Source organism: Dipodomys merriami, unplaced genomic scaffold (assembly GCF_024711535.1).
Source record: "Dipodomys merriami isolate MVZ:Mamm:240054 unplaced genomic scaffold, mDipMer1.0.p SCAF_10, whole genome shotgun sequence".
Classification (NCBI taxonomy): Eukaryota; Metazoa; Chordata; class Mammalia; order Rodentia; family Heteromyidae; genus Dipodomys; species Dipodomys merriami.
Window position 1 is genome coordinate 46,629,319 of NW_027202271.1, and position 24,261 is coordinate 46,653,579.

General features: G+C 40.4%; 1 protein-coding gene across 4 annotated transcripts; it reads right to left on the reverse strand.

Annotated features, from left to right (window-relative positions):
* Positions 1-1,082: 1,082 nt before the first annotated feature.
* Positions 1,083-23,900, reverse strand: Usp44 (ubiquitin specific peptidase 44). Of its 4 annotated transcripts, none has more exons than XM_069990279.1 (6): positions 23,726-23,900; positions 10,613-12,104; positions 7,920-8,115; positions 6,363-6,471; positions 3,570-3,775; positions 1,083-2,767 (listed from the first exon to the last, which is right to left on the reverse strand). In XM_069990279.1, the coding sequence occupies exons 2-6, from the start codon at positions 12,023-12,025 to the stop codon at positions 2,571-2,573; spliced, it is 2,121 nt and encodes a 706-aa protein (XP_069846380.1). In that variant the 5' UTR covers positions 12,026-12,104; positions 23,726-23,900; the 3' UTR covers positions 1,083-2,570. The 4 variants fall into 4 exon arrangements, with proteins under 4 accessions (XP_069846380.1, XP_069846390.1, XP_069846387.1 ...); XM_069990289.1 differs by having other exon boundaries at positions 23,819-23,890; XM_069990286.1 differs by lacking the exon at positions 23,726-23,900 and adding an exon at positions 19,410-19,485.
* Between the last annotated feature and the right edge of the window lie 361 nt (positions 23,901-24,261).

Sequence of the window (24,261 nt, forward strand, 5' to 3'; positions counted from 1 at the left end):
CCTTAATTTGTATATTCTTTAGCACAGTGATTTTATTGCTCTGGGATGCTGTTTTTAACATTTTTGACTGAAGACATATGACTTATATAAGGAGATCATTTGATACATTGGGAAGCTGCTCTCAGCATCTGAGCTATAAATGTTACCTTTTGGGGAAAGCAATCTAGTTTTTAGCAGTCTGAGCTGTTTTTATGGTGCTAATGTTCAGTAGCTACCTTTGAATAATTTCTCCATTTTCTGTGATGCTGTGTAAACAGCAAAGCTCAACTAATTCACACTTTGCACACAAGGCTTGAATCTTCTTTTGGGGTTTTGAATCTGTTTATGTGCTTTGGAAGGAATATCAAAGCAAGGAGCTTGATTTCTAAGCCCAGGGTGTTAATAACGGACCCAAGTTAAGTTTTAGAGCTTTCATAGGTCTTTCTAGCAGTAGTGATTTTTGACAAGCTGAAACTTTTGGAAGACATGGCATCACTCTGTCCCTGCATATGGCTGGAAGGAATATAATCTTGTAAATAGGAAAGCTGTCACTTAAGAATTAAGACTGTATTGTTTGCCTAACTAGCCATGTATATCTTGATGTCATTTTGTTATGTTTACAGTGATGTACCTTATTGGCAACAAATTATTAGATGTTTTAACAATAGTGCCTTTAGTAAATTATTCTGCAACCAAAAAAATGTTGTTTTTTTGTTAGATCAATTTAGCAGAATGTAGACACCCATGTTGAGATTTGAGCTGTTTAGTAAGACATCTATGTTTATCGTTTAGGGTTTATCGTTTAGGCTGGTATTTTAAGGTGATTTTCTTAGGGCAGTTTGAGGTCTGACAACATCTAGTGGAAAATAGTACAGATTTCCCATATATCTGACCACCCCCAACATATTCTCCTCCATAGGTATTAGTTTACAGAATTAAAATCACTTCTTCTCCATGTATTTCTACTTTGAAATAAATGGAAGCTACTATACCATTATAAATGATAGCCTCAAGTTGTTAAAATCCTATTAAAATAAGTGCTAAATGTGTTGTATGCTAAAAATAAAATCCTTAAAATTAAAGGCTAGACTCAGGCATTTTGACCACATAAATCTTTAATGAGTTGTAACAGTTGAGATAACAATTTACATAGGTCTTCAGTAAATGAGCATTTTCAAGCCTAGCCATTTAATACTCCAGCTGTATTTTTGGCACAAATCATTTGTTCAGTGATATCATGCTATCAGTTGCCCCTGGTAACTTATCTGAAACTCAAAACTGGTATAATAGACATTCCTTTCAAACTTACACTTGACAATACAGATGAACACTAGCGGTGAATAGCATTCTCCAGGATATTTCAAGCTGTAAATAAACTCTTAAGAATAAAGGGACAAATGATCTTCCAGTGATTAATGCAGCTGATCCATAGAAGTTAGTGGAGTCTCCCTTTCTAAATTCAGTTATCAGTAGGACTTTTAGAGATAGGGTGAGATACAGAAAAGCAAAGAGTGTCCCGCTGTATTTAATAAGAGGTTTTATATGATTTTTAATGTTTTTAAAAACGGCTTGATGCTCGTTTTTCTAAGGTTCCCAGTAGTCACATAATCTTAGCAAGAGTAAATAAATGAGCCAGGCTTTAGAGCAGTAACATGCCAGGTGTATAGCTCAGGTACCAGTTTTGAACAATAATCTTGGTCCTGTGCTTTTTCTCTTCAAGATTTCTTTGAACTAAAAATCTCAAGCTACACAGCTTGCTTTAAGAGATCTAATATTATCAACGTAACTATCCAAGATAAGCTATACTTGTATAGTATACTGGCTTGCTAATGACATTTAGAACCTTAATGCTGCAAACAAATCATCAGTAAGTCCTAGCCACTTTTTTTTAATGTACACAGTTCCAAAGTTCATTTAAATAAACCATTTGTAAATCTGCCATTTTAATTTGACTATGCCAAATAAGTTTGTAGAGCAATACATTTTTAAGTCAAATTCCACTAACCAAATTCAGCCCCATGGTGTACAAAGCCTCAGGAACATCAGTCTGATTGGTATTCGGGTGACACCTTGAATATAACTGTCAATATGCCAGTTTAACTTCCTTTTAAGGAGCAAAGGTGACATCAATATACAAATGGCCTAAAAGAATTGGTTTTGTTGTGTGTGGGAGGGGTGAGAGTTTAGACATAAGTGTCTAATTTTCTATTTAGAATTTGTATAGAAAATAGCTACAAAAGAAATATCAAATGTATATAAAATGATGTCACCTGAATTTCTTCAGTGGGTTGCACAATTCATGATCTGAGGCAAATTAAGATATCAAAATAAAAAGAGGTAACACTAGTCTGAGGTAAACACAAAGTTTAAACCTCCCAAATACTTGTAAAAACCTAAGTTACCTGCAGATGACATTCATATATTTATACTTTGTCTCTGTAAAAAAGTTTTGTTGTAGTTAAATACAAAAATGTATAAATGTAGTGTGCACTGATTTGTAAGTATAAAAAACAATGAAGCTCAAAATTGTAAGTCAGCCCTTTTAAAAAGATATATACAAATCACAAGAAGAAAGCCCCACTGTCTTTAGATCAGCTAAGGATTTCATTAGAAGAGGTATCAGCTTCTTCACTGGGAGGTTGGTTACTAGACAGGAGCTCACGTAAGAGTTTAGAATATCCATTCTCGGTAACTCGCTGGGTATAAAATAAGATATAAGCTTGGGCCTTGCATACTTCATCCATAGTGCACATGCTTAGCTTGGAGTCATTGCAGTGTACCCAGAAGCCTAGAGGGAAAGCATAGACATGGGATGTTTAGTAAACAATGTTAGAAGTGGTGTTTTACAAAAAGTAATTTTCTAACAATTCTTAGTAGTTTACTGTTGAATTCCTTTGTGGATTGCATGTTCATCCCTTGTTCAATATTAATCAAAATGGGAAGAAAAAAGTGAAACCTCACTCCCATCACTTGCTAGAATTAAGCTATCCTAGAAGAGATAGAGATGGCAAATGACAGTTTATATAGGTTAAATTTGAACTAAAAATTTGTTCTATTTCTATGATCATTTTGTGTTCATTAGAGGCCTTGTTCTGAAATAAAACAGTAAACATAAGACCTGCTCTTGGAAGTATACTAAGAAAAGTCTCATCCTCTTACTTTAACAAAACTACCTTCATTTATACCCCAAAGTGCTACAAACCTACAGAAAATAGTATAGTCTGCAGAAGTCATGAGTGGGGGGGGGGGGGGGGAGTCAGGTGGCTGTGCTTAAGATGATTCAGTGGCCACTCAGAAATCATAAAGCATGAGCACAACTTTGCAAGTCTAATTCAAAATAAAGTAATTTTTAGCCACTGTTGGCTCACACCTGTAATCCTAGATATTCAGGAGGCTGAAATTTTCAGATCTCATCCAGGACAGGAGAGTCTGTGAGACTCTTATTAACCACCAAGAAAAAAAGTCAAAAGAGGAGGATCTGTGGCTTAAGTGGTAGAGCGCTGGCCTTGAGCAAAACAGCTCAAGGACAGCATCCAGGCCCTGAGTTCAAGCCCCAGGACCAGCAAGCACATAATTTTTCCTATCTATACCTCCTTCAGAATTATAGCAGTAGGCAGTGTAATGTCCTGAGCCAAATCCTTTCCCATGATGCATTACTACAGCTGATAAGTCATAGATAAAGCATTCTGGTCTGAGGGATTTCATTGTCTCCTTGCAGCAATAGGGCTCCATGTTTAAGATTTCCTTAAAGCCAACGTGAACACCAATCTTCTCTCGGTTATTACGTCCTGACCACCTGTGAACAAGCCAGAACAAAGTAATGAGGAATACCAAAGGAGAATTCTAGAATGTGAAATATAAAGCATTAAAGTTGTGGCCAAAGTGGTAGTGTGAGCAGTTAGCAAAAAGCTAAGAGCACAAGGCTCTGAATTTAAGCCCTAGTACCCAGTACACACACAAAAATCAATCACACATATATACGAAAGACATATATACAAAATTTAATGTGTGTGTGTGTTGTGTGTTCCTAAAATCCTGAACTAAGTAGAAATGAAGGGATTTAGGAAAATTTTCCTAACAGGTCTAATCAAGTTTTCTAATTCTTTTGCAGGGCTGGAGATTGTAGATTCAATGCATGGACTTAAGCATGCTTGACAAACCCTTTACTACTGAACTTTTGTAATTAAATGTGATTAGATACTACAGGTAAAAATTAATTTAAAAAATTATAGCCCTGCTGGGCGCTGGTGGCTCAAGCCTGTAATCCTACTCAGGAGGCTGAGATCTGAGGATCACAGTTCAAAGCCAGCCTGGGCAAGAAAGTCCGGGAGATTCTTATCTCCAATAAACCACTAGAAAATGGGAAGTAGCACTGTAGCTCAAGTGGCAGCATGCTAGCGTTGAGCTGAAATGCTGAGGGACAGCACCCAGGCCCAGAGTTCAAGACCCACTACCGACAAAAAAAAAAAAGTGAAAAAAAGGAGAAAGGGGCAGTGGGGGAGGAGGGGTGTAATGACCTCCTGTGTGTCACATTTGCATTGAAATACCTATTAATGACAGTATTCAAATAATGCCTCCTGTACTGACATTACTGGATATAGTAAGCACAGTATCACAAACATACTATCAGGAAGTATTTCAGAGGGAAAGATCATATCATATATGATAGTTCTTTCAAGAGACTAATTTCATTCAGAATAGAGAAAAGACATAAAAACAGTGTGAAAATACTAAAACATGAAGTTCAGATAATATGTGAGAAAGGAAAGAGGAATATAGACCGGTTTCAGAAAATAAGACAATGTAAAATGGTGTAGGAACTACTAAAGGTAAGCCATGCAAATTGTGCTTTCTCTTAGACTAGAAAGTCATATCCCATATCTGTGATATTGTGAAATAATTGGTCTTCCTCTCATTTCCTAAATTATAGTTTCAAAAACTATTGGAATCTCTGGTGTGATTTTTTGTGTGTGCCAGTCCTGGGGCTTGAACTCAGGATCTGGACACTATCCTTGATGTACCTGAGCTTTTTTTCTTAAGGCTAATGCTCTATCACCTGGACCACATCTCCACTTCTGGCTTTTTGCTGATTAACTGGAGATTAGAGTCTTCTAGAGTTTCTTGCTTGAGTTGGCTTTGAACTGCCACCCTCAGATTTCAGACTCCTAAGTAGGTAGGATTATGTTTCAGCCATGGGATCCATTTACATCTTTTGTATGCCTACACCACACATTAAAGCAGCATCCATGAAAAGTCTAAATAGTGGTTACCAAAATAAGTGGTTACCGAAAGTTTGAACATTAAAGTAACATCAATTTAAGTCCTTTCCAATGTATTTTTACAGAATCTTTATATTCTCACCTCTCGGCTCTCAATTGCCCTTTTTACTATTAACCTCCTAACTAATCTTGTTTTCATTTCATGTTACTTTATACGCAATATCAGGGCTCACCATACTTCTCATGAAGTCTTTATTGTATAACCTAATACTCCCTTCTCTTTACTTTGATTCATACTGCTCCCTCTGTTAAAATGTTCCTGCTTCTCTAAATATCCCATTTATTCACTTAATATTTTGAGACACTGCTAAGCGTAATTCTAGGACCTGGCATATGGGAATAAAAGAAATGATTATTTTGCTGCTATTCTACTGGTATAAGAGAAATTATGCAAATCAGTTAATTACAGATAAGTTTTTGCAGTTATGTAAAAGGAGGATTCCGTGATAGATGGTTACATGGTGGAACTTTAGAAATGTCCCTAAAGACACAATGTATGAACTGAGATTTGCTGTAAGCAAGAAAGCTGAGTGAGAACCCAAGGTCCAGAGTTCAGGCTCTGCACAAAAAGTACAAAAGCAAAACACACACACACACACACACACACACACACATTGCTTTGAATTGGTTCCTTTTATCAAATATTTCCAAACACAAAACAATAGGGTCAAATATTCCTATTTAAAAAGTGACAATGTAGAATATTAAATACTGCAAGCAGATATAAATCTACAAACATTTAGCAGATCAAAATGTTAGGGATCTAATCATGATTAGGGACAGTGATCACAAGATTAGTTACTGAGACAGTGCAGTGGTACACACCTGTAATCTTGGCACTCAACAGAGGGGAGACAAGAGGATTACAAATCTAAGGTCAGCCCGGGCTATGACAAGATCCCATTTCAAAAAATAAAAAGATAAAGTTAATTGCTGAATATAGTGTGTGTGCTATAAACAATGGCCAGTTTCTCCCTTAAATCAAAAAGAGGGTAAATACTACCCTCTTCCATCATATGTATTCCTTTAACTTTTGATATTTTTGAAGCAAAAGGAATGACCAATTTAGACATGTATAATTGGTTGGCAACTGGTACTACTAACCTGAATCGTTTGAGGTGTAGTCTGAGAACCTGAGGAAGGTGACATATCATAAGCTGTTTTTGGGCTTCTGTGAGTACAACTGGCTTTGAAGAAAACTTTCTACGCTTTGCTGTAATAAAAAATGAAGATCAAGTTTAAAGGTCTAAGGAAGAGATAACGACATTTTTTTTACTTAAGCATGAATGAACAGGCATGGCACTGCTAGATATAAACACCTCTGCTCTTTATAAAGAAAATTTTAAAACAAATTTACGAGCTAGTAAGCATGAAAACAAATACATGATTTTAATTATAATCCTGTAATTATGAATAGATTAGGAATAAGTGCATTGCTTTCCACTTAAAAGTGGATTTTACTATAGCATTCCCAACTCTTAAAAATTTGCTGTTAGAGCTGGGCATGTTGACTTATACATGTAGTGCCATCACTTAGGAGGCAGAGGCAGAAGATTTCCTTACTTCATGTGAAGCCAGGTTAGGCCATATAGCAAGTCTGAGGACAGCACAGGCTAAAAAGTGAGACCCGTTCCCCTCTCCCACCAATCAAACAAGCCTTCCCAGCTAATCAGGAGACTGAGATCTGAGGATCAAGGTTCAAATCCAGCTCAGACAGGAAATGGATGATATTCCAATTAGGTTAATCTCCATGTGACCACACAACAAAAGCTGAAAGTTGAGCTGTGGCTCAGGTGGTAGAGCACTAGACCTGAGTGGAAAAGTTGAAGGACAGGGATGGGAAGGTGGCTCAGTGCTTGCCTTGCATGCATGAGGCCCTGGGTTCCATTCCTCAGCACCACATAAGCAGAAAAGCCAGAATCGGTGTAATGGCTCAAAGTGGTAGAGTGCTAGCCTTGAACTGAAGAGCTGAGGGGCAGTGCCCAGGCCCAGAGTTAAGGCCCCAGCATAGCACAAATAAATGTTTTAACCTGAAGCAAAATATTTTCAGAAAGCCTTTATACTACATAGCATGCTTTCCTCTTACTACTTTTTTTTTCTACTTATTCTGCTCCACATATCAATTTTTTATTTTTAGTACCTAAGATCAAACCTAGGTCTTCAATATTGTTAGACAGGCATTTTATCATTAAAGCTATATCCCCAGACTTCATTTTCTTTCTTTTTTTTTAGCAGTGTTTCTAAGCTCCTTTTGCGCAAGGCTAGCACTCTACCACTTGAGCTACAGCTCATTTCCAAGGTGATAACTTCAAGTTAAGAGTCCCATAGACTTTTCTGACTGGGCTGGCTTCCAACCATGATTCTTGGATCTCAGCCTCCTGTGTAGCTATGATCACAGGTGTGAGCCACTAGCATCCCATCAGATCTCACTTTATTTTATGAATCCCATCTTTCTACAACTCACTAGAGGATCAAGAAAAAATGTTTAATGTCATCAATGAGGCAAAAAACACTTCATAAATATCAAATGAAAAGCGGAAATGTTTAGTCTGATTTCTTCCCATCAACTGTAGTTCACATTCACAGCTGTTATTTAAGGAATTTCTCCCACCTTCCCTATTAATCTTAGAAACACACAAAGAATATACAATCTCTACTCACAGTTACACTGGTCACATATGTAGATTTTTCCTTCTAAAGCTTCAGTTTCTGTAAATTTGGCCAGCATTTCAGTAACTAGACATGGCTGGGAGGAAGTGTCTTTTCCACTGTATTGGTATCTTCCTGGAAATTCCAGTGACAAGTCCCAGAATGGTTCTATGGTATTTGATTTGTTGTCACATGCAAGACATGTAACCTGTAAATAAAAAATTAGTTTCTCAAATTACAATTCTTACATAAAAACATTAACTCCTTTCTCTTGAGGCCATTACTAGTAAATAAGCTTTTCTTTTTGGTCGGTTGTGGGGCTTGAACTCTGGGCCTGAGCACTGTCCCTCAGCTCTTCAGCTCAACGCGAGCGCTCTACTGCTTGAGCCATAGCACCACTTCCGGTTTTCCAGTGGCTTATTGGATATGAGTCTCACGGACTTTCCTTGCCCGGGCTGGCTTTGAACCATGATCCTCAGATCTCAGCTTTCTCAGTAGCTAGCATTACAGGCATGAGCCACTGACACCCGACTTTCTCCATCTTTTTTTTTTTTTTTTGGTCAGTCATAGGGCCTGAACTCTGGGCCTGGGTGCTGTCCAGCTCTTCAGCTGAAGGCTAGCACTCTACTACTTGAGCCACAGCGTCACTCCTGGCTTTTTCTGCATATATGGTGCTAAGGAATCGAACCCAGGGCCTCATGCATGCAAGGCAAGCACTCTACCACTGAGCCACCTTCCCAGCCCCAAGGGTTTCTTTTGAAAATACAATTTTGTTAGTCTGGATAACCACTTTATATTTTTATCAGGAAAGTTTAATTTTTTTCCTTTGAAAAGAGTGTCCTTAAACTCACTATTATTGACAGGCTTCCACGGATGGACCTTCAAAAAGTTATTATAACAGCCAGGCGCCAGTGGCTCATGCTACTCAGGAGGCTGAGATCTAGGGATTGAGGTTCAAAGCCTCAGGGCAGGAAAGTCTGTGAGACTCTTATCTCCAGTAAACCACCAGAAAACAGGAAGTGGCACTGTGTCTCAAGTGGAAGAGTGCTAGCCTTGAGCTGAAGAGCTGAGGAAAAGTGCCCAGGCCCAGAGTTCAAACCCCATGATAGACAAAAAAAAGTTCCAATAACAGTCCAATCTAGACTTTAGATAAAAATTCAAACTATATTGCCAGGTGTTAATAGCTCATACCTGTAATCTTAGCTACTCAGGATTCAAAACCAACTTGGCAGGAAAGTCTGTGAGGTTCTGATCTCCAATAAACACCAAAAAGCCAGAAGCAGTGCTGTGGCTCAAGTGCTAGATTGCCAGATGTATGGGAAAATGCTAAGAGACAGTGTGTTGGCCCTGAGTTCAAGCCCAAGTACCAGTACCAAAATAAATAAAAATTAAACTATAGCTTAGTAAACATAATCTTTATATTATATAGCATATACTTATATGCGTTTAATGTTATTTGTCATTAGGCTTGATGTTTGCCACCCTCTTCCTTCCTCATCTTTCAGTGATTTTTCATATTCCAATCCCAGTCTGTTACCACAATCTACTTTCTTTTTTTGGCAAGATACTCTTCCACTGAACTATAACCCTTAACCATAATACAAAGTACAACTACAATACTCTCTCTCTCTCTCTCTCTCTCTCTCTATATATATATATATATATGTGTGTGTGTGTACAATATATCTTATGTATTCATATTTTAACATATTTATACTATATTATACTTATATCATATGATATATATAATATAAATACAACATATATGTTGAAATGTTAATATATAAGTATATATTAATATATATACAATACTATTAATATGCTTTTGTTATACAGATTTTGGAGCTCTGCCAGCTGATAACTTTAAAAAAGACAATACCTATAAAATAATAAATCATATGCCCACTTAAATCAAATATTACATTAAAACCCCTATTCAAACACAGAACAAAACATGAAATAGAGGAGCTATTCACATGTGGAAAAATAAACTTCTTGCAACTTACAGAGGCAATATAGTAACTGGCGAAGGATTTAATGCTACCAACTTTGCATTTAATTTCAGACAGACTTATGTGTTAATAATTTACATACAGCATGAAGTAATACAAAGAAACTTTCATACAAGTCTCTTTAAATAATGAAGCAAGTTCAAATATAGACTTTAGATATTAACAAATTGACATACATTCCTTATGGTGGTTCATCTGGGAATTCAGTAACATCACTGACTGACCTTTTGAAGAATTTCTTGAATTAAAATAACAAAACAAGAAATCAACATTGTCAGGAACTATCTGAGAACTAGAACTAGATGAATCTTATCTTAAATCTCTCTAGGAAGTCTGCCAGGGCTAAACTATTCCTTGTTTCTAGGCTGTACCATATCATTCTCAGTACAACAGTGTCTAGAAGGCTGTTCACTCCAGGATTAAACACTCTTTTCTTAGCCCCTTAGAAAGTGACTATTGTATTAGTAACCTACAAAGTTGTTTCCTGACTCTCCCTCCACAGGCTTTTGATTTCATAAACCTAGAACTATTTTCAGTGATTCATGAAGAACTGTAAATGAGTACTTTATACATTTATAAAAGCAATCAATCTGATGTGAAAATGATCCATGCCCAAACACACTGGTTATATAGAGAATATGTAAATTTTCACTTTATTAATTTCCCAAGATAAAATTTGAAGAAATCCATTACCTGACTAAGAAGTTGTCCATGAAAAATATTATTTACAACATTAAGAACTTGTTTAATAAGTTTCCTTTGAGAAGAGGGGATAAGAGCTGGTAACCTGGTACCAGTTGTCTCTAATTCATATTGTACTTTATCCAAAAGTTCACAGAGAAATTCCTGAGCATCTTGTTGGGCATAGCCCCGGAAAGCAGGAATTAGTCTCCATACTGAATGTAGCATAGCAAATGGTGAAACCAAGGCCCACTTTCCAGACCACATGACTTGGAACAAAGTATGCAATTCATGACAAAGAGAAATGTATTGTGAACTTGGTTCTCTTGACTGAATAAGTTCCATATTTCTGCCTTTTGATGCTCCACCACTCAGTCCTGATGGCAAACTTGGATATCTGGAGCAAACCAAGCTTCTATCTTTCTCTTGGCCTTTATTCACTTGATACACTACTGAATCTGTGATAGGCAGATGCTTATATGATCTTGGTTTATCACTAGTAGTCACAGCCAACCATTGGCGCAGATCAAGCTTTAAAAAGCATTGTCGAAAAATAAGTAAATGACTCAATACTTGAAGAACAGAATTCATGTAGCAAGTATTTCCCAAATTTCTCAATCCTGTTACACCAGGAGTTATCATTGGCCTTCGTTTAACTAAGGAGTCACTGACCCTTTTACCTCTTGTACCTTCTATGGTAGATAGCACTTTGTCTTTTGCTGGTGAAGCTGGAGTTTGTGATGGTGCTTGAACAGGAACCACTACTACTGTGGAGGACTGAGCCAACCCTTGTAAACGCAAGCTCTTTCGTGGAGGCATACTTTCCAATTCTGTTTTCCCTTGATGGTCTAATTCGTGATGTCTTTTCTTCACTTCTTTCTTTGCTACCACTTTCTCGTGAAATTTTTCTTGAGCAATCCTTTTTTTCCCAATGAGTGACTGCTCCAACCAAGTTCGAAAGACTTTACCCATGAGCATCTTCCTCCTGTGCCAAAGAGCAGTGCACATCCGATCCTCATTTTGGAGCATAGATTGGGTGCCGTCAGGTAAGAAGTAAGAATCATCACTTGTATCTGTAGACTGTCCACTAGGAGTGGCACAGTGATAATTTTGACTTTTGATTGCACTTAGTGTACTTCGTAGTAATTTCAGGTCTCCGGCTGCATTATCGTTAAGAACATAATCATCACAGAGATAACAAAAAACATACATCTCATTCACCTCCAGAACAACAGGATGACTGCTTTCTTCAAAGTGCTTGACTGCGTGCTTTTCAATATATCGTCCACAGGCAACATGAGAGCAGCTGAGGCATGCCCAAATAGACTCTGATGTATTGCAGTCTACGCAGTGCCATTTCTGAGGGTTGAGGATGGAATGGTCTTGAGCAAGCTGCAACTGCTCAATGTGTCTGCATTTATCCATTGCTAGTATTTACTTAGTCTACCCGAGAAACACATAATCCAAATAAGTCTCTGCTCACAATACTTGAAGCATCTGCAAACTAAGCAGAAAAAAATGCCCATGTTTAATAAAACAAAAACAGCCAATAATGTTTCATTTTTCCAAAGATAATATAAATGAGCTCCCGGTCATAATTTTTAGCTGCTTATAACGTTCCTAATCTCTCATCAACTTTACTCTTTCTAGTGAGGCTCCTTTAAAAAGCTTTTGCTTTTAATTTTGTCACCATCTAGTAGTGACCACTTTAAACTCAATTAGAATAAGATTCGCTCCTTTTGTCCAACAGTTTGAGAGACAATTTCCAAAATTAAATTTTCCTTTCTTAAAAATGGGATGTAGCCAGCTTCTGGTGGCTCATGCCTGTAATCCTAGTAACTTACCCAGAAGGCTGAGATCCTAGGATAACAGTTTGAAGCCAACCTGGTTAGGAAAGTATTTTGTGAGACTTTTATGTCTGAATCAATGACCAGAAAGCCAAATGTGGCTCAAAGTAGTAAAGCACTAGCCTTGAGCAAGAAGTCAGGGATAGTGCCCAGGCCTTCAGTTCAAGCCCCACAATGACAAAAGAAGAAGAAGAAGAAGAAACCAGTAATCTATTAAAAACATTTTTCATTAATTTAACATAAACTGAATACAAATTTTAGGGTACAGGTGAAGGCCTAATTATAAGAACACTGAGACCATATGAACCATTCCCAATGCTTTAGATTTTTAGGGTAATAAGACAGTATGAATTTCAGTGGTACTTGCAGATTCCATCTTCAAACCTCAGGAAAGCTGCAAAGAAAAAGTTGTTATGTAAAATCTCCCCAAGTGATAAGCCTGCCTTTTAGACATCAGGTATCCTATGGACTTAAAGTGGTCCAGTCCCCCACCCTCACATGCATACACATCTCAAGTATACATGTTAAATTTACTTCTTGTCCCTTAAAATTTTCTGTGGTTTAAACTCTGGGCAAATAAAATATTTTATTAGGGGGAGCTGGGGAGGGGGAGATGGGAAGAGGAAACAAAGGAGGAGGCAACAATGCTTGATAAGGAATGTACTCATTACCTTGCTCATGTAATTTTAACCTCTCTGTACAGCTTTTTCACAATAAAAAATATTTTATTAGAGCCGGGCTCTGGTGGCTCACGCCTGTAATCCTAGCTACTCAGGAGGCTAAGATCTGAGGATCGCGGTTCAAAGCCAGCCTGGGCAGGAGAGACCGTGAGACTCCTATCTCCAATAAACCACCAGAAAACCGGAAGTGGTGCTGTAGCTCAAGTGGTAGAGCGCTCGCCTTGAGCTGAAGAGCTGAGGGACAGCGCCCAGGCCCAGAGTTCAAGTCCCATGACCAACAAAAAAAAAAAAAAAATTTTATTAGAACTTTCAGGATTTGGGATTAGAAAGCATGGCACAGTTGGTAGAACACTAGCCACTGAACAAAAGCATCAGGTACAGAATTTAAGTCCTGGACTTGGACAAAAAAGGAAACAGCAATTAATCATTGCTGTTTCAGAAAATTACTAGAAAGACTGTATTTATCCTAAGGTAACAGAACTATAAAGTATTTTCTATTAATCCAAAATTTAAAACTTCTAAAAGTAACAAACACATTAATTGTATACATTTAAAGTAAAAACCGATCAGAAAGATAGTGAAGAAGCTACCGTACAACTTTCTCCATTCTACAAATATAGTCTACAAATTTCCTTTGTTCATTGCAGGTGTAACAAAAAAAATCTATTGGATGACAGCAAGGTCCTTCAACTTTCAACAGGCTATAATTGATTATGAGTCTATTAGATATACTTCAAAAAGGATAATGGTGGCCCACATCTATAATCCTAAATACTCAGAAGGTTGAGATCTAAGGATTGCAGTTCAAAGCCAGCCTGGGCATTAAATAACGTCCATGAGCAACTTATATCCAATTCACCACTAAAAAGCTGAGAGTAGGGCTGGGAAGGTGGCTCAGTGGTAGAGCGCTTGCCTTGCATGCTCAAGGCCCTGGGTTCGATTCCTCAGCACCACATAAGCAAAAAGAAAAAAGCCGGAAGTGGCGCTGTGGCTCAAGTGGTAGAGCGCTAGCCTTGAGCTGAAGAGCTGAGGGACAGCGCCCAGGCCCAGAGTTCAGGCCCCACGACCGGATCCAAAAAAAAAAAAAAAAAAAAAAAAAGCTGAGAGTGAAGGTGTGGCATCAAGAACTTCTCTCATAGCTTATACTGTCACATCATCATATATCATGCACATTTTGTATTAATTTTTAATGTCTTACAGGCAGAATTTTACCATTATTAGAAAGCTATTTACAATCTTGAATACAAGAACAAATTTAAAACTTACTATAGTAGACCCTTCAAATTATGGCACTATTTTCTACTCTCAACTGATTAGTCCCTTCCCACATATCTTTTGTTATTCTTTTTGTTTCTGTTTTTTTTTTTTTTTTTTTGATTTGTTTTGTTTTTGGTCCGGTCGTGGGGCCTGACCTCTGGGCCTGGGCACTGTCCCTCAGCTCTTCAGCTCAAGGCTAGCGCTCTACCATTTGAGCCACAACACCACTTCCGGCTTTTTTCTTTTTGCTTATGTGGTGCTGAGGAATCGAACCCAGGGCCTCAGGCATGCAAGGCAAGCACTCTACCACTGAGCCACCTTCCCAGCCCCTATCTTTTGTTATTAAACAAACACATTTTGAATTTTTTTTAATATAACTGAGAGATAAACTAGTATTTTTGTTTTTATGCCAGTCCTGGGGCTAGAACTCAGGGCCTGGGTACTGTCCTTAAGCTTTGTGTTTAAGAATAGTGCTCTTAGCACTTCAAGCCACAGCTGCATTTCCAGCTTTTTGGTGGTTAATTGGAGATAAGAGTCTCATGGAGCCGGGCGCTGGTGGCTCACGCCTGTAATCCTAGCTACTCAGGAGGCTGAGATCTGAGGATCGCGGTTCAAAGCCAGCCCGGGCAGGAGAGACCGTGAGACTCCTATCTCCAATAAACCACCAGAAAACCGGAAGTGGCGCTGTAGCTCAAGTGGTAGAGCGCTCGCCTTGAGCTGAAGAGCTGAGGGACAGCGCCCAGGCCCAGAGTTCAAGCCCCACGGCCGACAAAAAAAAAAAAAAGAGTCTCATGGACTCTCCTGTTCAGGTTTGCTTTGAACAGTGATCCTCAGATCTCAGTCTCCTGAATAGCTAGGCTTACAGGATGAGCCACTGGCACCTGGTTTGAACTATTTTATTATTATTATTATTATTGTCCGTCATGGAACTTAAAACTCTGGGCCCTGAGTTCAAGCACCAGAACTAAAAAAAAACAAAACAAAACAAAAAACCACTGTACATAAAATATAAAATTGTGTCAGTAATCTTTATGTCACTGAAGAAAATTCTGAAAGCTGGTCATGGTGATACAAGCCTGTAATTACAGCATTTGAGAGGCTAAGGCAAGAGAATCTCAAGTTGGAAGTTAGTCTGGATTCAAAAACAAAAAACAGCTGGGCACAGGTGGCTCAAGCCTATAATTCTAGCTATTCAGAAAACTGAGATCTGAGGATCGAGGTTCAAAGCCAGCCTGGGCAGGAAAGTCTGTGAGATTCTTATCTCCAATAAACCACTCAGAAAACAGAAAGTGGTACTGTGGCTTAAGTGGTAGAGCAGTAGCCAGCTGAAGAGCTGAGGGACACCGCTCAGGCCCAGAGTTCAAGTCCCACGACCGACAAAAATAAAAACAAAAAACTTCAAGACCTTCCAGAGGGATGCTTTTAACGCAGATATGTTGAATTTCTATTTAAATAGAGACAATATCTATTCTTTCTTATAGTAGCAGCAATGTAAACAAATCCTCTGAACACTATTAAAAGATGGAAGATTTGTCCTTTTCAATCATCAAATATAGGATAAAATGGTAATTTCAGTAGGAGACAGTTTAGCAATTGTAAACTACTTGCTTCATCTATTTGGATAAGAATGCAAATAGCTTTATCCATAATTTGGAGTATTAGGGTAAACCCTACCCACATCTTATAATCAGTTTCTAATTTTCCATTTATTTCATGGAAATACCATAGTTTCCTGTCCTAGACAAAATGTCAAGGGTCAGCGTGGTGCTTGGTATATAGAATGGGGTTCAATATTTTTTTTTGTTTTTGTTTGTTTTTTTGGCTGGTCATGGGGCTTGAACTCTGGGCCTGAGCGCTGTCCCTCAGCTCTTCAGCTCAAGGCGAGCGCTCTACCACTTGAGCTACAGCACCACTTCCGGTTTTCTGGTGGTTTATTGGAGATAAGAGTCTCATGGTCTCTCCTGCCTGGGCTGGCTTTGAACCGCGATCCTCAGATCTCAGCCTCCTGAGTAGCTAGGATTACAGGGGTGAGCCACCAGCGCCGGGCTGGGGTTCAATATTTTTGAATGAGCAAATTACTGAAGGAAATGAACACAATGGGTTTTCAAACTCTTAAGAAAGCTATTATGTCTATTATGTACTCTGGCACTCCTCCATGTCAATCATGAAGTATTTCCTTTCCTTTATCCCGAAATGCCTCGGTGGCTATTCTTCCTTCTGTTAGAAACACAATGTGTAATTACCCAGATCTTGATTAAATCTCATTAAACAACAGAAGATAAACTTTTTCTCCTGAGGGCTGAGAAGGTGGCTCAGTAGTAGAGCACTTGCCTTGCATGCTCGAGGCCCTGGGCGCTGTGGCTCAAGTGGTAGAGCGCTAGCCTTGAACAGCACCCAGGCCCAGAGTTCAGGCCCCACGACTGGACCCCCCCCCCAAAAAAAAAAAAAAACAACTTTTTCTCCTGAAACCTTCCTTATGTCTCTAACATGCTTCTTCTACAGACTGAATCTAGCTGAAGATATTTGAAGATAAAGTTGAGACTAAGGTCTGTCTCCAGGTTATTTGAATTTCCATCCCTACTTATAAGGCCAACAAATATACATCCAACTACTGCAGCTATAACTTTATAACAATGGGGAAAACATTTTTTAAAGCCACAAAATACAGTAAATTGAGTTTAAGTGCTTCTGTGTATAAAGCATCTTCACTTTTTATTCATCATAGTACATTCCTGAATTAGTCTACCAAGAATATCCTTGTCAGCATTTTTCTGAAAAAGTTAATTCTTAAGTTTTTATGATGTCCAGAAAGGCTGAGAATTTAGTTTGTTTTTATAATGATCTTTTTTTCTTTGCCCCAAAGCCAATCTTTGTAGAATCTTCCTATTTTATGGCAAAACTATCCCTCATTCTTAAGTCAGGATGATTGGAAGATTCACTTCCTATTTTCATTAGACTACTAAGCCTATGTCCAGCCTCTCTCATCTTCATCATGTAGCTGCATTTGAATCTGGCACCATGTTTGTTCTGCCTAATTCTGTAGGGAAACATCTTTTTCTGTTAGAAAAAAAGCCAGGATGCCTTTCTCTGTGCTTCTTCCATTCCAAAACCAAATTCAATAAACATTCTTAAACCTTTGCAGGGAATTTTCCTTCACTTTAAAACAGCTAATGTGGTGCTGGTGCTAGGGATACTCTGCCCTCAGACAATCCAAGTAGCAGAAAATTCTCTGCAATACGACAACCCAAAATAGTAATGTAAGTGTAGCGGGCAAGTTTGGTTGTATGTAAGTATCTATATTTTATTCTTTTAGTCCGAAAAGAAAACTGTATTGCTTAAAAAAAAAAAAGAGGACAGAGAATTAGGTAGATACATTTTAACTTTCTAAGCTACATAATAACTACTTGTACAATATCAGAATGTCTCAATTTCCATTTTGAGAGTCTGCAGTAATAAGTACTTGATTGAAAAAAATTAGATATTTACTGCATAATCACAAAACTCTACAGAAAAAAATGGAAAGAATTTCATACCAAAATGTTTAAAATTTAAAATTTCCCGATGTGCTAAATTAAGGACAAAACGATTAGGGTTCCAAAAATACAAAGTTTCACCTCTTTTGGATAAATACTGAATCTGATGGAGATTGGGAACATTAACACCAGTTTGGAGGCAAAACTGATGCCAGCAAAATCATATAGCAATTTCCTTGTTTGCACCAGACGCTGATTTTGAAGATTACGTGTTCTCACCCCCACTTACACCCTGCAAGACCTTAACAGATCAGGAATACAAGTAGTGCAGGACTTTAGATTGTATTTCCTTGTGCATTTCACAGCTCAGCAGTTTGATGTTTAAAACAGGGAGGAAGTTTTTGGAAAATACAATCTTCCAAGTTACCAAGCTGTTTTACTTTCAGTTTCAAAAGGACTAGGAATGACCCAGTTACTAGTAGAATTTACATCACTTCAAATTTGACCTTGAAACTTTTTTTTTTTTTTTTGCCAGTTTTGGGGCTTGAACTCAGGGCCTGGGCACTGTCCCTGAGCTTCTTTTGCTCAAGGCTAGCACTCTACCACTTGAGCCACAGAGCCACTTCTGGCTTTTTCTGTGTACGTGGTGCTGAGGGATCGAACCTAGGGCTTCACGCATCCTAGGGAAAGCCACTAAGCCACATCCCCAGCCCTTCACTTTCTTTTAAATGGCAGTATGAGGGGACAGGGGTGTGTGTATCTATACTACCTTTTTTTAAACTCCAGCAGTCACTTGTCCATCTTCATCCACGTATCTTCCCTTAAAAAAGTTAGGTCTATTAGCAATTCTTTCCCCTCCAAGGACAGCAGAAATGGTTTATTTGGAAACAGGTATTCCAAAGCTCCAAGCGAGCGTCTTTTTGTGTAGGGGTGGGGGTGGGGGACGGAGCTACTGGGGTTTGAACTCACAGCTTAGGCGCGCTGTACCTACATTCTTCCCCCCACTCCGTTCATGGCTGGCGCTCTATCATTTGATCCACTTTCTGTGGTTATAAGGAGATAAAAAAAAGTCTCAAGGACTGCCTGGACTGGCTTCGAACTGGGAACCTCAGATACCAGCCTTTTCAAAGAGAAGGACGGATGACAGGTGTGAACCATTCGGAACTGGCGAATAGACGTCTTTAAGCGGCAGCGCGGGAGGGAAGGCAGGGAGTGGGAGAAGCACCTCCATCCAGACCCAGCCCTAGAGGCTCTCCCCCGTCCCCCGCCCCACACGGCCAAAGCCCCGCAGGGAACGTCTGCGCCGGTCCCACCGCCGGGTGCGGAGGGCGCTGCGGGCGCCGAGCATCCCAGCGCCCCAGCCTGCATCCCACCCGCAGTCGCCGGGCACAGATCCTGGCCGCGCACCCTGCAAGCCCCAGTGTCTTCTCCCCCCCCCCCCCCCCCCCCGTCCAGGCCAGGGTCCCAGGAACACCGCTCCTTGGGAGCATCTCCGGGCATTCGTGACCGCCAAATTCGTGACCCCCACTGGCCCGGGCATCACATGACCCACCGAAACTTCCCAGAGGCGCCAATTCTGAATTCTCCGGATCCGCCGCCGCCGCCTCCTCGCGCGCCCCCTCGTCTCGGCCCCTGCGTCCGTCCGCAGCCCCCTCTCCCTCCCTCAGGACCCCCCCTGCGCCCAGCGCCCTGCGCCCTGCGCCCTGCGCGGCGGGAAAACTCCGCCAGGTGTCTCCGGGCCCGGGAGCTCCCGTCGCACGTCTGCTCCCACAGGGAGCCTCGCTCCGCCAACCGCCGTAGCCGCGCGACCCTCACGCACTCACCACCCCGAGCCGGGGCAGCCATGTCAGCGCTAACTCCAGACCCCCCGGGGTCCCACACTTGGGGGACCGCAGACGCCCGCTCCAGCGGTACGTCAGCGGTGACGTACGCGGCCCCGCCCCTCCGGAGGCCACGCTCCTCTGGCGACCACGCCCCCTCGCCGCTTCTAACCTGAGGGAGCGCCGGCCACCGGCCTCTCCCCCACGCCCGGCACGTGCTCCTCGTGCCGGCAAAGGCCTTCTTCCCGGGCGGCCTCGTCACCCGCAGCAGGTAAATGCATTCAAGGTTTCTTACGCGTTAGGATGCAAAACAATTCCTCGCGCTTCGCTATTCCTAGAATTTCTCTCACAACACACGCTGGACTTGTTCCAGCCGTGACGCACGCCAGTTCGGTGGTGGTCAAATCTGCCCCAAGTTCGCTGGAGGCACAGAAACGCTTCCAGAAAACTCCCCCCCTCAGGAGCCGCTGCCGTGCCTATGCCTGCTCGGACTTGGGCTTCTCCTGGGAAGTAAGATTTAAGGCCTGTCCAAAGTCCCCCAGAATTGCCAAGTCCCAGTTTAAAGTAACGAAGCGCACCCTGCAAAGGTGGAAACAGATGGGGGCGGGGAGTGGGGCCTGCAGGTACATAAAAAGGAAATGCATTCAGAGTTATACAGCTCTGGCCTTTTGCTCAGTTCTGAGCTAGTTATACCTCCGACCAACCTGCAGCGTGGTCCTAAAACCGAACTGGGAGTTCATCATCTTTAAATCAACGGTTATATTCAAGAGAGCATCTTAAAAGTAGTATGAGGTGGAAAATAATGACCAATGGTATTTGAAGAGATCAAATGAAGACATAATAAAAGCAAGATAGCGTCATTTGATCTCTTCAAATACTTTTTCGTCAAGAGAAATGGCCAGTTAAAATGTGGCATAGCAAGCAGGGCACGGGTGGCTCACACCTGTAATCCTAGCTACTCCGCAGGCTGAGATTTGGAAACCAGCCTGGGCAGGAAAGTCCATGAGACTGATAATCGCCAAAATCACCTAGGTCCTGAGTTCAAGCCCATGAACGGGCACATTTTATTTTTTGAAGCAGAATAGGGCTGGGAATGTGGCTTAGTGGTAGAGTGCTTGCCTAGTATGCATGAAGTCCTGGGTTCGATTCCTCAGTACCACATAAACAGATAAAGATGGAAGTGGTGCTGTGGCTCAAATGGTAGAGTGATAGCCTTGAGCCAAAGCTCAGCGACAGTGCCCAGGCCCTGAGTTCAAGCCCCAGGACTGGCAAAAGTAAAAATAAAAATAGTAACATAATTCATATTTGAAAAAAATACCCAGTTTATACATAAAAGCAGTGCATGAGGTTCTTATCTCCAATAAACTATTAAAAAGTTGGAAATGGGGCTGAGGCTCAAACTGGTAGAGTTCTAGCCTTGAGCAAAAGCAGCTCAAGGATAGTACCTAGGTTCTGAGTTCAAGCCCCAGGACCAACACACACACACACATACATACACACACGTAGTTATGCAAATAAACATGAAAGATAAGGAGTAATTTAAACCCCTACTTTTTTTCTTTTTCTTTTTTTTTGTCGGTCATGGGGCTTGATCTCTGGGCCTGGGCACTGTCCCTCAGCAATTCAGCTCAAGACAAAGGCTCTGCCACTTGAGCCATAGTGCCACTTCTGGTTTTCTGAGTGGTTTATTGGAGATTAGAGTCTCACAGACTTTTCCCACCCTTGCTGGGTTTGAATACAATTCTCAGATCTCAGCCTCGGGTCTGGGAAGGTGGCTCAGTGGTAGAGCCCTTGCCTTGCATGAATGAGGCCCTGGGTTCGATTCCTCAGTACCACATAAGCAAAAAGAAAAAAGCCGGAAGTGGCACTGTGGCTCAAGTGGTAGAGCGCTAGCCTTGAGCTGAAGAGCCAAGGGACAGCGCCCAGGCCCAGAGTTTAGGCCCCACGACCGGACCATTCCGCCCCCCCCCAAAAAAAGATCTCAGCCTCCAGAGTAGCTAGGAATACAGGCGTGAGCCACCAGCAGCACCCAGCTACCCCTACTTTTTCCTATATATTTTAGTTTAATTTGTTCTAGTGCCTTCCTTCCACTACAAAGGCATAAAGTACTGTTATCATCTAAACCACCATGTGGACATCTAAAATGCACTGAAAGCATTACCCAACCCAATCACCCAACCACCTGCCACCCTAACACAGGTCTCATGTAAGTACTCTACTACTGAACTACATTCTCAGCCTTGAAGGACTCTCTCAAAAGGAAATTTTTGTCAAATTTAAGTATTTCTCACATTTTTTCCTCTGTAGTTCATTGAAAGGAAAAACGACAAGTCATCCTCTTATTCTCCTTTTATAATGCTACAAGTTCACTTTGAAAGGCTATCTGGCAGATTGTATCAAGACTAGTTGCAAGCCAGTACTAGAGCAAGTCCTGGGTTGAAACCTTAGCACTGGGGAGGTGGAGGGAGATCCTATTAGTAGAAATACAAGAGATAATACCTGAAACTTAGATAGCTTAGGTTGTTGATGTTATTTAAGATAGTGAAAATCAGAACCTATTCCTTTAGCACTATAGGAATGGTTAAGAAAATGGGTTATATTCATGACAGAATATATATTTATCATCTCAGAAAACAATAGCTGAAGGATAGATAGGCCAGACCAACTTTTGCTTCCATGCTTCCAAGAGGTTCTTCATTATGAGCTACATAATCCTTCCCTTTGCAACAGTGTATTGGACTGAGGTAGACACTTGCCTAATGGCAAATAAACTATGGAAAGTTGTTAAACCTCTGCCCAAACTATGAGGAAGGTGAATGAGAATTGAGGTGGATTGAATAATAACTTTAAAATACATTGAAGCTGGGCATTGGTGGCTCTTATCTGTAATCTTAGCTACTCAGGAGGCTGAGATCTCAGGATCTTGGTTTGAAGGCAGCCTGGGTAAGAAAGTCTGGGAAACTCTTACCTTCACTTATCCGCTGGAAAACTGGCAGTGGAGCTAGCCTTGAGCACAAAAGCTCAGGGGCAGCACCCAGTCCCTGAATTCAAGCCTCATGATAAAAAGGGGAAAAAAGTACATTGAGAAGAAAAGATGCCAGAGAACAAGGATTACCCAAAAAACAGCTTCATCCATCATCTTAATATGATTGAGTAAAGCTGCTAGTATTCTAGGACACTCAACTGTATTAGAGTGGGGATTTAGCTCAGTTGTAGAGCATGTGCCAAGCATGTGCAAGGGCTAGGGCTGGTTCAATATTGAGCAGTGCAAAAGTTCCATAACTGTATAAATGGTATAAATTTTGTATTCTGAATTTTAAGTTTTATTTACACATTGAACAGCCCTTGGAAAGGATACAAAACTTTAACAACAGTAGTAAGACTACAAGTGACTTTTAGGTTTTTTTTTAAGTTTCCTATAATAAGCATCCTTAAACATAAAAACTGTCTTGAAGAGTTAGAGTGAAACCCAGTGATTGAGCATTCCAGTCAGAAAATAAGTTGCCCCATGGTGAAATTGACTAGTTAACAGGAGTTCAGAGTTAGGAAAATTTCCAATGGCTGCAAAGAAAATGTGGCGTGGCAGTTAGTTTGGTCTTTAAGGACTAAAAGCATCATGGGAAGAAAATGAAAGAAAAGCAAGCTGAATTAGGAATAGGTGGGGGTGAATGGAATATCCTTAATAAAATGTCTTGATTACAAGCTAAGGACAGGTATTCAAAGAGGGGAGGGCAAAAGCTAAGGTAAGAAATTATTAGTCGTGTTGGCAATAGATTTTCTTTTAAATTATTAATTAATAATGAAATTTCTTTGCCATCGGTTTGCTTTTGATCTTCCTCTAACAAGACTTAAATTGCTCTCGCTTGTTTACTGTGGCCCAAGACCTTTCTGTTGCCATCTCATTTGTACATTGCCATCTCAGAATCTTTCTCCTTTAAGTTTCCTTTTGTTTTTGACCCATCTTATCAGATATCTAAGTTTTACCCTAACAACAATAAAAATGCCTCTTTCCCTTCCCACCATCACCAGCCCATGTGCCCACACTTACCTCTTATAGCCTCAAAATCAGCTTCCCAAGTTGAGTTTGGACCACTAATAGACTAGTCCCTTTTTAGTCTCCCACACTTCAGACACTTCCCACCTTTAAATCAGGAAAGATGGTTATCTTCTAAGCAGAAAGTCTCCTAGATTTCACTTCCACAATCATTACAAGTCAGCCTCTTTTCAAGGCTGGCCTAAACTCTCACCTCAAGGAAACTGCTTTCCTAGTAACCAGGCTTCTAATTCCCATCCCCCATCCCAACAGCACATTATTATGCAGCCACTGCTTTTGTTCCAAGTTCCGAGCCTAGGCTCCTCCATTTGCATTGTAACCTCCTTAGGGCCAGGGATTATGCCCTTGCCCCACTTTGTATACCCCTCCCCAGCTCTCACTACCAGTCCAAAATACTCACTCTTAAAATGCCTACTGAATTAACAAAACTACAAGTTCCCTATCATAATATGCAGCCTTGGAAGTGATGTGTAGGGAGTTTCCCTTGTTTCCCTAGAAATAAAAAAAAGATAGAAAATATGGCCATTGGC